Source organism: Felis catus, chromosome C2, assembly GCF_018350175.1.
Source record: "Felis catus isolate Fca126 chromosome C2, F.catus_Fca126_mat1.0, whole genome shotgun sequence".
NCBI lineage: Eukaryota > Metazoa > Chordata > Mammalia > Carnivora > Felidae > Felis > Felis catus.
The window spans coordinates 12,063,976-12,077,250 of record NC_058376.1 but is presented as its reverse complement, the minus strand read 5'-3'; the positions used below and the strand labels follow the sequence as shown (position 1 = coordinate 12,077,250).

At 48.3% G+C, this 13,275-nt stretch overlaps 1 protein-coding gene across 5 annotated transcripts in view; it reads left to right on the top strand.

The window, feature by feature from the left end:
• Positions 1–53: 53 nt before the first annotated feature.
• IFNAR2 (interferon alpha and beta receptor subunit 2) overlaps positions 54–13,275 on the top strand; it is a 31,073-nt gene continuing 17,851 nt past the window's right edge. For 2 of the 5 annotated variants that reach the window (XM_023260081.2, XM_023260084.2), the window contains exons 1-5: positions 54–266; positions 7,918–8,025; positions 9,140–9,227; positions 10,314–10,355; positions 12,474–12,597. In XM_023260081.2, coding sequence (XP_023115849.2) covers positions 9,173–9,227; positions 10,314–10,355; positions 12,474–12,597 — 221 coding nt within the window. In that variant the 5' untranslated portion in view covers positions 54–266; positions 7,918–8,025; positions 9,140–9,172. 5 annotated transcript variants of the gene reach the window in all.

The window sequence follows — 13,275 nt, the reverse complement described above, 5'->3', positions numbered from 1 at the left end:
CGGCCGGAGGCCGGCGCTCGGCGCGCGCACCCACAGCGGGGACTTTTCGCCACCCCGCGGATCGACCCCGGTGTCTTCCCCCGGCGGAGGCTGCGGGCAGTCCCTCGGCCCGCCGGCGCCCGCCGTCACTGCCGCCCGGGCCGCCCGCAGCGCGCATCCGGGCCGCGGGGCTCCCGAGCCCGGTCCGGAGGTGCGAGGGCGCCGGCCGCAGGGGGTGGTTCGGAGGCCGGCACCCCCGCGGGGAGCGGCGAGGCGACCCTGCCGAGGTAAACGGGCTGGCGGGGTCGGGGGATGGGGACCGCGGGTGCGCCTGACCTCCCGGCAAACGCCGCCACCCTGCAGCCGCTTCCCGGAATCCCTGCACGCTCCTCGCCTGCCCCGGCTCCTCCTCCTGCTCCTCCTCCCCCCGCCCGGTTCCCGGCCCCCCCACCCCCCAGCCCCCCGCCGCCGCGCAGGGCGTGCCAGGCCCCGGCCGCTGTGCCCCGCGTCGTCTGTTCCTCGCCGCCCCCGGGAGCCTTCTTTCTTTGCACCCGGCCCTGCGCCCCGCTTTCCCACCGGCGGCGCCGGGGACACCCGGGCACTCGCGGCTGCAAGATGTGAGCCGTGGTGACGTGTGAGGGTCACACGCCTCAAGATCCACCGGCCTTGCGAAACTGGGCTACCCTCTCGGGCCTCGAGTTCCATCCCCCACCCCGCCAAGAGAACCCCTGGAATTAACCAGCTTTTGTGGCCTAGCGGGAGAGGGTCACCGAGGGGCGACGGGGGTGGCGTGTCCGGCGCCCTTCCAGACTCACCGCTTGGAAGCTGGGAGGAGGAGAGGGCGGGGAGACAGAGGAGCGGGCTCGCTGCGGGGGGTGGGGAGGGGCTGGGGAATTAGGGGAACCCGGTGCGAATCGGTACTGGAGTTCAACCCGGAGAGATCAGCCGGTTCTGTGCAGTTAGGAGTTCGATTCCTCAACACGCTTAGGAGGTGAGCGGCGGCGTTGTTGAAAGACTAGACACCCCGCCTCATTTTTTTTTTTTTTCTTTTAGTATTTGTTTGATGTCCTTGCTTTTGTTTGGGAAGAGGTCTTAGAAGCTAGTATAACGCGCCAGAGGGCTCTGATCGGAGCCAGACGAGCCCGCCGGGAGGTGCAGACTCCGGGAGCCTTGGAGGCGTCCTACTGACTGTCCCCCGGGGACTAAGACCCTCAGGCCGCCCCCTGCCCCACCCCTTGGCGAGGTTTCTAAGCACCCTCCCCCGCCCCCCCCCCCCGCCCCGAACTGTTCGGGTTTGGGGAGCAAAGGGGTTCAGAAGGGGAAGCCACACCAAGATGGGCTCTGAAGAAAACATCTTTTAAAATTTCCTAGCAATATGCGCACGTTGATAAAGTTAGACCCGTTTGTTCCAGGAAATGGCTTGAACTTTTTAAGTCCTGTAGTGCACAAGCTGGTTTTTCATTTTAAAGTATCAAAAATCTGCACGGCCCTTTTGGTCTTAGCTGTATTTCCTCTCAAATTCCTCTTGTATTTATTTAAAAAGTTAAAATGTGCCCGAAATTGGGTTCCTGGTGCTTTGTCTAAAAACGTTTTAGGAGAAGCACAGCCCCAGAAGTAGTCTTAGAAGTGAAACTTTTTTTTTTTTTTTAAATGGCTGTTCGTTTTTAGAGAGAGAGCGAGCACGCGGGCACAAGTGGGGGAGGGGGAGAGAGAGAGGGAGACACAGAATCCAAAGCAGGCTTCAGGCTCTGAGCCCTCAGCAGAGAGCCCCACGCGAGGCCCGAACTCACCAACCGTGAGATCATGACCTGAGCCCAAGTTGGGCTTAACCAACTGAGCCACCCAGATGCCCCTAGAAGTGAAACTTACCTCATCCCTCCTATTTGCACACAGAGCCTTTGTGAACTCATTTTCCCATTATATTGATATAATATATATCATATATATTCTTGGCATATATATTCTTGGCTACCAGTCATCCTATTTTACTAAAACTAAATGCCACTGAGTATAGGATGCGCTTTTATGTAACCAAGTAAGAAAAAAAAAATGCATTCTGATTTCGGAGGGGTTTGGATGTCAGAAAGAAATGCACATTTTATAATCTGTAAAAGGTAATCTGCACAAAAGCAGAGCCTGACAGTACTTTCCCTGAGGACTCTGCATTCCTAACGAGAATGAAACCTCGGAGACATTCATGACTCCCTGACGACCAATGATATGCCAGGCGTCAGGCCAGATAGAAGAAAAGACCGTTATGTTCTCCACCAGGGGACTGGAGGCAGCAAGTTCCTGGAGGGCTGTCTGTCTGTCTGTCTGCATGTTCTAAATGGCACGCGATCTGGGAAGAATAAGAGAACAATAGTTCCCTGGGAGAGCAGGTGGGCTTTAGTTAACAGTCATGAGAAGTCCAAAGAAGAGAAAAAAGAGAGAGAAATGTAGAAGGGAGCAGTTGAGAGCCACTGAACATTGTCTCTGGAGCCACGAGGAAAACGAGGGCACTTAGTTTCCCCATAAGCCAGGGTACATAGGAGAGAGACGCTTAAGCATCATTCTTGTTCTAATGCTGAGGGTTTAAAAAAAATTTTTTTTTTAATTTGAATGTACCCATCCACCAGAAACTTTCCTGGCAAGTCAACAACAATCTTAAAAAGGCTCCCTAATACACAGGAAAGAAGCAAACAGGGCCTTCTGAGCAAGGGGCAGTGGTCAGAGGCAGTGAGATGGGGATTGTCAGCTAGGGGAGGGGGTCGCGGAGAAAGGCAGTGCCGGAAGCAAAACCATTCCGAGGACCCTGTGGTTGGCCCTGCCTCGCCTCCCCATCCCCCCACCCCCACCAGAGGGGGGCCCTACCTCGCCTTCACCATCCCAGCGTCAGGCCTTGGGGCTCTAGAAACTGCCCCGTCTTGACGGAAGAAACTCGAATCTGGTGTGGAAGGCAAGGAGGTTAAAATTTCAGTCCACTCTATCACAGTAACCGATGACAAAGCCATCTAAGTACCAGCAAGGTGAACAGAAGTGGGGTGTGATGGCTGGATAAAAAGGAAGGGAAAAACAAAAACAAAAACATAGTCTGCAAGGAGTCTTACTAAAAAAGTAATATTACTCCTAGATTAGTAGAAAATCGTTTCCAATAGCCTTATATCCTACAAGTTGGTAAAAATACGAATTCAGTAAAATAAACTCAAAGGTTAGAATATTTTAAAATGTGATGGAGACGGGGGCGCCTGGGTGGCGCAGTCGGTTAAGCGTCCGACTTCAGCCAGGTCATGATCTCGCGGTCCGTGAGTTTGAGCCCCGCGTCAGGCTCTGGGCTGATGGCTCAGAGCCTGGAGCCTGTTTCCGATTCTGTGTCTCTCTCTCTCTCTGCCCCTCCCCCGTTCATGCTCTGTCTCTCTCTGTCCCAAAAAAATAAATAAACGTTGAAAAAAAAATTGAAAAAAAAATTAAAAAAAAAATAAAATGTGATGGAGACGGAGTTGCGAACTTAAGCAGATAATTCGAGCACCCTAGGAACATAATTGCAGAAGAAATAAGAAGAAAGAACAGGATACTTTTGAAAATAAAGACATTTTTAATAGAGGAAAGGTTTGATTTAAGCCCAATGAATGCAAATGAAAAGAAAAAAAAAAGATCAAGTCAATTAGGAAGAATCTCCATGTGGAAATAAAAAAAAAGCACAAACATTAGGATAATTGGGATCCCTGCCACACAGACACCACCAAATGGGACAGAAGATGCAAATAAAAGTAAGAGAAAAGAACTTTTGAAATGAAGAAAAAAATGGCCTGTAGGTCAAAAGAACATTTTTTCGGGAAATTGCCATTTTCCAAATATTCATATGGGAATGCTGAGCCCCAAGGTATCTTTAGTGATTTCAATTTTTTTTTTAACTTTTTTTTCAACGTTTTTTATTTATTTTTGGGACAGAGAGAGACAGAGCATGAATGGGGGAGGGGCAGAGAGAGAGGGAGACACAGAATCGGAAACAGGCTCCAGGCTCTGAGCCATCAGCCCAGAGCCTGTCGCGGGGCTCGAACTCACGGACCGCGAGATTGTGACCTGGCTGACGTCGGACGCTTAACCGACTGCGCCACCCAGGCGCCCCTCAATTTTTTTTTTTAAAAAGAAGAATTCTTTTAGGAATCCAGGAAGAAAAAGTAAATAAAAGAAGGTCAAGCCAAATCAAGCTGGCCTCAGACGTTCTAGTGCTAAATTCCAGAATATGATGGTTCTGAGAGAAATATTCTAAATGGAGGACACTGTCCCCAGGAGAGTATTTTCATCCAGCTTAGATGTCACTCAAGGTAATCAATAGGCAGGCCTTCTCAAATATGAGAGCAAAGGGAATTCAAGACCCAGTGAGCTCTCTTTGGGGGAGGGAGGAACTACTGGATTAGAAAAATCCAGCAAATAACAAGTTAAGAAATAAATCAAACTAAAGACCCCAGACGAAGAGAACTCACGCTCAAAAGGACTGTTAATGAGTATTGATCTAAATGTAGAATTAATCCCAGACATGTTTGGAAATTGTAGGTAGAAAAAAATGTGATCATTATATAAATCTAGACACAAAAAACAATAAAGCAAAAAAGTAATAACAATAGGAATAAGGAAATAGGGGAGGCAGATGGGAGGAAAAAGGAGAGTAGCGACATTCTCATCTTTGAAAGCACAGATCAATAAATACGGTTTAATAGTAAACAGTGCTGGGGGCTCCTGGGTGACTCAGTTAAGCATCTGACTTCAGCGCAGGTCATGATCTCACGGTTTGTGAGTTCAAGCCGCACGTCAGGCTCTGTGCTGACAGCTCAGAGCCTGGAGCCTGCTTTGGATTCTGTGTCTTCTCTCTCTGCCCTTGCCTGCTCACGCTCTGTCTCTCTCAAAAATAAATAAGGATTTTTTAAAAGTAAACATAGTAAGTAGTGCTGAGAACATAGGATATCCTAACTTCCCAATGTCTTCCGTAACCGTTTTTTCTAAACCTTAGAAGAATATTTTAGGAAATTACTCTGTCTTACAGAAGAGAATAATTTCAATTTCAACCATCCCTTCGGTCTTTCCTTCAGTTTTGTTCCAAGTACAATTAAATTTAGACAGAAGTGTGTGTGTGTGTGTGTGTGTGTGTGTGTGTGTGTGTGTGTGCGCGCCCACACACGCACATGCGCATAGAAAGATGTCTGGGATTATGTTCACCTAAAGTTAATGATGGAAACATCTGGATGCTGGAATTTGTACTTTCATACATTATTTTTAATGTTTCTTAATGAGCACAGAAAAGAAATGTTACAGAAACAAGAGAGACGTTTGAAAAATAAACTGGAAACCAACATGCCAAGATGCTACCAGTGGTTGATGCTGGGTGGTGGAAATAAGGATGATTGTCACTTTCTTCTTTGTGCTTTTTTGGGTTTTTTTTCCCTAATTTCCAGGAAAAAATTATGTAATTGTGTTTGCATAGCATTTCTGAATTCAGTTCATTCATGACTCCCTGACGACCAATGATATACCAGGCGTCAGGCCGGATAGAAGAAAAGACCGTTATGTTCTCCCCCAGGAGACTGAGGCAGCAAGTTCCGTGAGAGCTGTCTGTCTGTCTGTCTCTGCCTAGGAGGAGCTGGAATTCAGAGAAGGGGCCCTGGACATCAGCAGTGTTTGTTGACGTGCCAGAGGCAAGGGTTGCTCTGGGCCAGCTGCACCCAGAGCTGGCTTGCAGGGGACAGTGATTTCCAGGGAAACCTAGAAAGGCTGATGACAGCCTTGAATTCAACCTGCGACGCTTGCTTGATGCCTTGTTAGGTGACAGTGAGCTACAGACGGGGCTGGCCACAGAATTTGCAGGGGCCAGAGCAAAATAAAAAGGCAGGGCCCACGTGTTTAAAAAGCAAGAAGTCATCACTGAAGGCATTAAAATACAGAGCTTTTTCTTTTCTTCCACCTTCTCTGTCTCTCCACTGGTCACTTTGGTATTTGCCATTTAAATGTCGTCCTGAGGGACGCCTGCGTGGCGCAGTCGGTTAAGCGTCCGACTTCAGCCAGGTCACGATCTCGCGGTCCGGGAGTTCGAGCCCCGCGTCAGGCTCTGGGCTGATGGCTCGGAGCCTGGAGCCTGTTTCCGATTCTGTGTCTCCCTCTCTCTCTGCCCCTCCCCGGTTCATGCTCTGTCTCTCTCTGTCCCAAAAAGAAATAAACGTTGAAAAAAAAAAAGTTTAAAAAAATAAATAAATAAAAAATAAATGTCGTCCTGAGTAAAAAAAATAAATAAAATTTGAAATTATCAGCAGGAGCTTCAACCTTTCTGCTTTATACAGTGCAAACGCACAGATCTAAATGCAAACGTAAGCGCATTTAGTTCATGTGGGGAGTCACCGAATTACACAATTGGCATCTCAAGCACATTTTGAGAGGGTACCTCGAACTAGCCAGGAGAAGCAAACTCAAGCCAGACGAGGGAGGGTGGCAAGGAGAAGAGAGGTCCCCCCCCCCCAGGCACACAGCCCAAGAAGCATTCCCTGGGTTACCGTCAGGGCCAGTGAGGCTCCCTTGCAGGTGCCCGATGCCACTCTGCCCCTTGCGACTCTGGGCCCACATGCACTTGGGCCTGAAGGATGCCAGGATCGCTCTCTGCTACCCGCCCTGCACTCCAGCCTGGGGTGAGCTCTGGGGAAGTCCAGCCCTGAATCTCTCCTTCCCAAGGACCTGCTGTCTCAACCCATAGCTCACTGGCAATGCCCAAAGGTCTTTAAACCTCTGCCCCTGGACATGCTAGGTACCTGATCAAGGCTGACCTAGATGCTTACCGCCCCCACTCCAGCTAGTCGACCCCCCCCCCGCCCTGGGCAAAGCAGGGCCCTGCCAGTCTGGCGCAGGAGTAAATTCCACTCTGCCTGGCCCCTTCTCTGCTTACACACCAGGAGGGCGTCAGTGCAACATGGGACTTTCCAACAATGTGACCCAGCTGCCACCCCACACGAAGGGCATCAATGGTGTCCAGCATCCAGAGGCGGCGGGGGGGTGGGGGGTGAGACCAAGCGTGAGCTGAGACTACAAACTCACCATGTGTCCAATGGCCCATCAGACTTCACTACCAAAACATAAGTTCAACGCTACAATTATTAAGAATTTCAAGGCAGCCATTGGAGAGCAGTAAACCGAGGGTTGACCCTGTTTCGTGTAGGACCTGGGCACAGAGATGGGGTAAGAGCAAAGCAAGCCCTTCCTAATGGCAACAGCTTTGCTCTAGAAAGCTGATTTGTAGTCAGGGAGAGGTTTAAGGCACCTCATTAACAACCCCAGACAGGATGCCAAGACAGGAAATGAGATTTTCCAAGCAAGCAGGAAATCTAGCTACTAGTCATGGGGTTGGAAGTAGAGTATGGGTCATCAGGAATAAAGGGGAGGCGACATCCCCTGGCCCACAGGGGGTGAGGACTTCTAACTGTGTAATTGTGTGTGTGTGTGTGTGTGTCAGCCATTGAATAAACCCGAATGTTCCACAGATGTAGAACAAAGGTGAAGACCTACCGCCAGGCAAAGACAGAGGGTTGAGAAGCCGCAGGGCAGATGTTCAAGTGTAAGGGAGTCCCATCCCCCCCCCACCCCCCTGTGACATTCTACACTCTAGCTGCGGCCAGCTTCTAGGGAGTATCCACAGCTCTGCAGGCCCTCCTTCGGGGAGTAATGGTGGGAGATGACGTCATGTGTCTCAAAGATCCCTGTAAACACTCTAAATGGGTGCAGTCTTGTGGGACAGGTTGTAAGCAGAGGAGCCTAGATAGCTCATGGGTGGGGGAGTCTGCAGCAGGGAAGGCATCTTTGACTTGGAATCGCTCCGATTCCTGTAGAATACCCGGATGGGACCTGTTACCTCATAGTCGAGAGGACTTTTTCATGTTTTGAGCTTGAACTCAGGTCTGCCGCCCTGTGGCCCTTTTCCAGTTTCAGCGCGGGGGCTTGATGCCTGCTACAAGTGTTGGGAGGACAGGACACCCAGAACCTATGGGGCGCAGTTGCTTGGATGGAGACAAAAGCCCTGAGGCAGAGAAGGTAACTAGGACTCACAATGCGGATGCCAAGAAACAAAATACCTTTAAATCTGAAAACAGGGGCGCCTGGGTGGCGCAGTCGGTTAAGCGTCCGACTTCAGCCAGGTCACGATCTCGTGGTCCGTGAGTTCGAGCCCCGCGTCAGGCTCTGGGCTGATGGCTCGGAGCCTGGAGCCTGTTTCCGATTCTGTGTCTCCCTCTCTCTCTGCCCGTCCCCCGTTCATGCTCTGTCTCTCTCTGTCCCAAAAATAAAATTAAAAAGAAAAAAAAATTTTTTTAATCTGAAAACAGACAACTCAGAAACGAATGCATGAAACTAATGCGTGAACTTGGGATTCTGTGTCTTCCTCTCCCTCTGCCCCTCCCCTGCTTGCACTCCGTCTTTCTCTCTCTCTCAAAAGTAAACATTAAAAAATTTAAAATAAAATAAAATAAAATGGAACACCTAGGGGCGCCTGGGTGGCTCAGTCAGTTAGGCATCCGACTCTTGGTTTTGGCTCAGGTCGTGATCTCAACTGTTTGTGAGTTTGAGCCCCCCATCAGGCTTCATGCTGACAGCATGGAACCTGCTTGGGGTTCTCTCTCCTTCTCTCTCTGCCCCTCTCCCCGCTAGCTCTCTCTGTCTGACATCTCAGAGCCTGGAGCCTGCCTCAGACTCTGTCTCCCTCTCTCTCTGCCTCCCCCCCCCCCCACCGCCCCTCCCTCCCGTGCACGCTCTGTTTCTCCCTCTTCTCTCTCTCTCAAAAATAAAACATTTTTAAACAAGAAGGAGAAATAATATATATTTGGTTTTGCTTATACATAAAGATGTTGTGAAGGACTCACCAAAAAATTAATAGAAGTAGTTTTCTGAAGGAATCAAGACCTTTTGCTCTTTGCTTTTGTGTATTTTTGGAAGCGAGTAACTCTGTCGCCTATTCAAAAATTAAATTTAAAACTTCTCCCAGAGCTAGATAGGGAACTGGTCCCAGGTCCAGCTCCTGGGAAGGCAGAGGAAGCCCGGAACAGGAAATTTCCTGTTCCTCCCACATTGTCCTGTCTTTGTCCTTTTTTATCTTTTGTAATTTAAGTAAACACTTCAGCATTTGGATCACCTGATATCTATTTCCTTTCAGATGTGAAAGTAAAGAAAAGACTTGATACCAAAGATGCTTTGGAGCCAGAATACTTCCTGGATTAGACCCCATGATTTGTATCCCGTGGGTAAGCGTCACTTTTGTCCCAGTGCTCCTAGGACCAAGCCAGCAGTCACCCCACCACCCGGAGCCCTGCTGGGGGTAGCAAACGGCTTTCCCTGATGAGGGGCCCAGTATCAGCCCATCCGGTGCCAAGAGCCAAATGGAACGTAGATAGGAAGCCTGTGCCGATTGATGGTCTGGATTCAGTAGGAGCACCTGCCCTACTATTAATTTTAGGAAAACAAACAACTAAATAAGAATGACTTCAGGCTCCACAGTGATGGAGAATATCCTCGTGAGCAACTGAAGAGCAATTTCTCTTAATACCCTCATTCTAATCCAGGGAGGAGTTTATCACTCGACTCCCATACTTAGGAGGAGGCCAAACCCCTTATCTCCTAACCATGTCACCAGACTGAGAAGTCATTCCTGAACTTTGGCTTCCGTGTATCTATCATTGATTTTTTTTTCTCTCTCTGTCGTCCTGGTCCACTTTTTCTCTACCTTTCTTTTGATTGTATTTCACTATCACCGTGTCGTCTGTTCCATAGCTCCATGGGCGGTATACTTCTCCCCTGAACAGACCGCCTAGGCACGGGGGGCGTGTAACCTCCTTGGCCTCCGCGTCCTAAAAATGCCTGCAACCCCTCCCCTCCCAAGTCACTGTGTCATCCCGAAAACAAATGAGGGCCCCCAAATCCCATCAGTTTTCTTCCTACACCTCCTACACCACCCTTGGCAAACACCTTTACCTTTAACGTTTCTTAACCAACAACATGCCTGTGTATTCATATTCTGAGACTTTTTCCAGGCAGGTAAATGCTTCTCGGGACATTCTCTCAACCAACCAGCCCTGGTATTAGCATCAGCTCCCAAACAGAGCTTATTTTGGGTTCACTTGGGTTGAAAGCCTTGGGCCATGTGCTGCTGATACAAACAGTGACCTTCTAAGAACCCTTTACTGGAGCATTTTTTTTCTTAACACATGGATGTCGCAATCCAACGTTAATTAAGCCATGTGTACAAAAGAATGCCAGACCCAGAGCAATAATTACAAATTGAGCCTGGAGAGAGTATTTTTGCTGGTCTGATATTTGTTTCTTCTTCCTAGTGTATATCGGCCTCATGGTTGGTGTGGTATCGGCATGGCCTGGTAAGAGATTTTCTTGGCTTGGCTAAATTTCGTGTAAGGGACAGAGGATTGGGGTGACCATTCAGAAGTCTAAAATGCGGGGAACTTGATTTCTGATCCCAGATCTGTTGCCCATTTTTGTCTGAATCCTTTTTCCCAGATTTTCTCAAATACTCTCCTTTTCTGTCAAAGGAGCCAACAGTAGCCACATTTTCTCATTTGTCTCTCAAAACTCTTATAAGAAATTAACACCAGAGATCATTTTATTTATTTTTTTTAATGTTTGTTTATTTACGTTCAGTGGAAGAGAGAGTGCCTGTGAGCAGGGGAGGGGCAGAAAGAGAGGAAGAGAAAGAGAATCCCAAGCAGACTCCACCCTGTCAGCACAGAACCCCACTCAGGGCTCAAACCCACGAACCGCGAGATCACCACCCAGGGGACCGTGACCTGCAAGGTCACAACCTGAGCCGACATCAAGAGTCAGACCGGTAACCGACTGAGCCACCCACGTGCCCCACACCAGAGATCATTTTAAAACTCCTTAAAAGAATTTTCAGGGGTGCCTGGCTGGCTCAGTCGGCAGAGCGTGTGATTCTGGATCTCAGGGTTGTGAGTTCGAGCTCCATGTTGGGTGTGTAGATTACTTAAGAATAAAATCTTTAATAAAATCTTTAAAAACATTTTTAAAGGAATTTTCAACTTAAAGCCCCTTCACCGAAGATTGAGGAGACAGACTATGCCAAACAAAAAACAACCCGGACATAATTTCCCTTTATTTTTTTTTTTTTAATTTTTTTTTTCACATTTATTTATTTTTGAGACAGAGAGAGACAGAGCATGAACGGGGGAGGGGCAGAGAGAGAGGGAGACACAGAATCAGAAGCAGGCTCCAGGCTCTGAGCCATCAGCCCAGAGCCCGACGCGGGGCTCGAACTCATGGACCGCGAGATCTTGACCTGAGCTGAAGTCGGATGCTTAACCGACTGCGCCACCCAGGTGCCCCCATAATTTCCCTTTAATTTGCATTCTTACATCTGTTATCTGGTGCCAGGTAAAGCAAAATAATTTTTCTGAACTAAACACCTTGCCTACATATAGAAATCCGCCCCCATAATCTCACTGTGCATTAACTATATATCCAACCTTGTGATGAGCACAGAGGACGAAGAGTTCGAAGTCAAGAAGCAAAGGCCCTAGGTCCTAACTACTGGAAGCTTCAAGAATCATAAAAAGTGAATTTGGAAAAAAAAAAAAAAAAAGACTTGCATTTAAACAGGATTTGACAACTATAGCTTTTTTTTTTTTTAATGTTTTTATTTATTTTTGAGAGAGAGCGAGAACAAGCAGGAGTGGGGATGGGAGAGCGGGGGAGGGGGAGAGAGGATCCAAAGCAGGTACTGACAGCAGAGAGCCCGATATGGGGCTCGAATTCACACACTGTGAGATCTTGACCTGAGCCAAAGTTGGACACTTAACCCGACTGAGCCACCCAGGTGCCCGACAGGTATAGCTTCAGTCTCATTTACTGCTGCCTCTTGCCAGCTGCATAATATTGTATAACCCAACTCTCAACCTTACAGTTTGTAGAATGAGTCTCTTAACAGCACCCGCTTCAGCATTGCTGCCCGGATTCAATGCCTGGAAAGGGCCAGTCTAGGCATACATTTCTCTGTCCCTTCCTTCCATGACTGGGGGACAAGTGCGGTGGGAGATTCAGTGGAGGGAAGGCAGGCAGAGGGCTGAGCGAGCTGCTTAGGGGACTCCAGAAAGAGGTGGAGTGGAGTTGAGAGAATGAGGTGGCCCAGGACAGGATAACAGATCATTTTGATTCAGCGGGCCACTGAGAGTCCATGATAATTAAGCGTGAGCCGAAATTCTGTTTACACAGTGCCGAGTTCCTGCATCCTAAGCTTGCCTGCCCTAACAATGTGTTGTTCATCAATTAGTTATATGACTTCATTTTTCATGTCCACCAGAACCATTTCCGTCCTGTGGTTCCAAGGCCCCTGGGGCTTCTGTGCTGGGAGTGTGGGCTCCAAATCCCAAGGAACAGACGGGATAGGAGCCATGCTATACCTTGAGTTCCACATTCAGCGTTTCTTTCTCTTTTTTTTTTTTTTTTCCTCCTGTTTCCTTTAGATTTGTCAGACGAATCTTGTACTTTAAAGGTGACATTTCGCAGCTTCCGGCTTATCTTGTCATGGGAATTAAAAAACCATTCGATTGCACCAACTCACTATACGTTATGGTACACAGTCATGAGGTTGGTTTGACGCTTAATTTTCTTCTTGCTAAAGGTCTTATCTTTCTACTAATTGGGGGGTGGGGAAGAGTCGTCATCTTACTTGTGATAAAGCCTCTCTCTCCTCCTTCTCTCTCTGGCTTGTATTCAGAGCTTTAAAAGTCCAAAGACAAGACACAAGTCCATTTTTAATTAAGCTGAATAATGTCATATTCCAAAACCACTTCTAACAAAACTTGTATTTATAACCATTTCTACCAGGTCAAAGCCTCAGACGCACAATAATTACGGCGTATGGTTTTTATAATTATTTCTCTGACTCAGTAAGTCTGAATGTTTAAAAGCACTGTTTTCTGAGGACAGGAGTCCAAAGATCTGGTGACCATATCGATGTCGTGTTCACTTTTCTTTACTCGGTGGGGGCGGGGGGGGGGGGGGGGCGGTGGCACATCAGAGAGCTGCCTGGCCCAGACCAGGTCCACGGTCTGGCTTAATCACTAATCAGCCGTGACCTTCAGGCACAGAGCTCGGCTTCTCTGAGCTCAGTATCCTACTTATAGGTTGCCGCAGAGATTAATGTCATAATGGAGGGAGCCTTCTATGGCTCTCTTTTTCCGACGTCTGACATCACCCTTATAAGTTGTCACTTTGATCTAGTAGCTGCGTTCTTTTGTTTGCTGTTTACCTGGCTAACAGCTG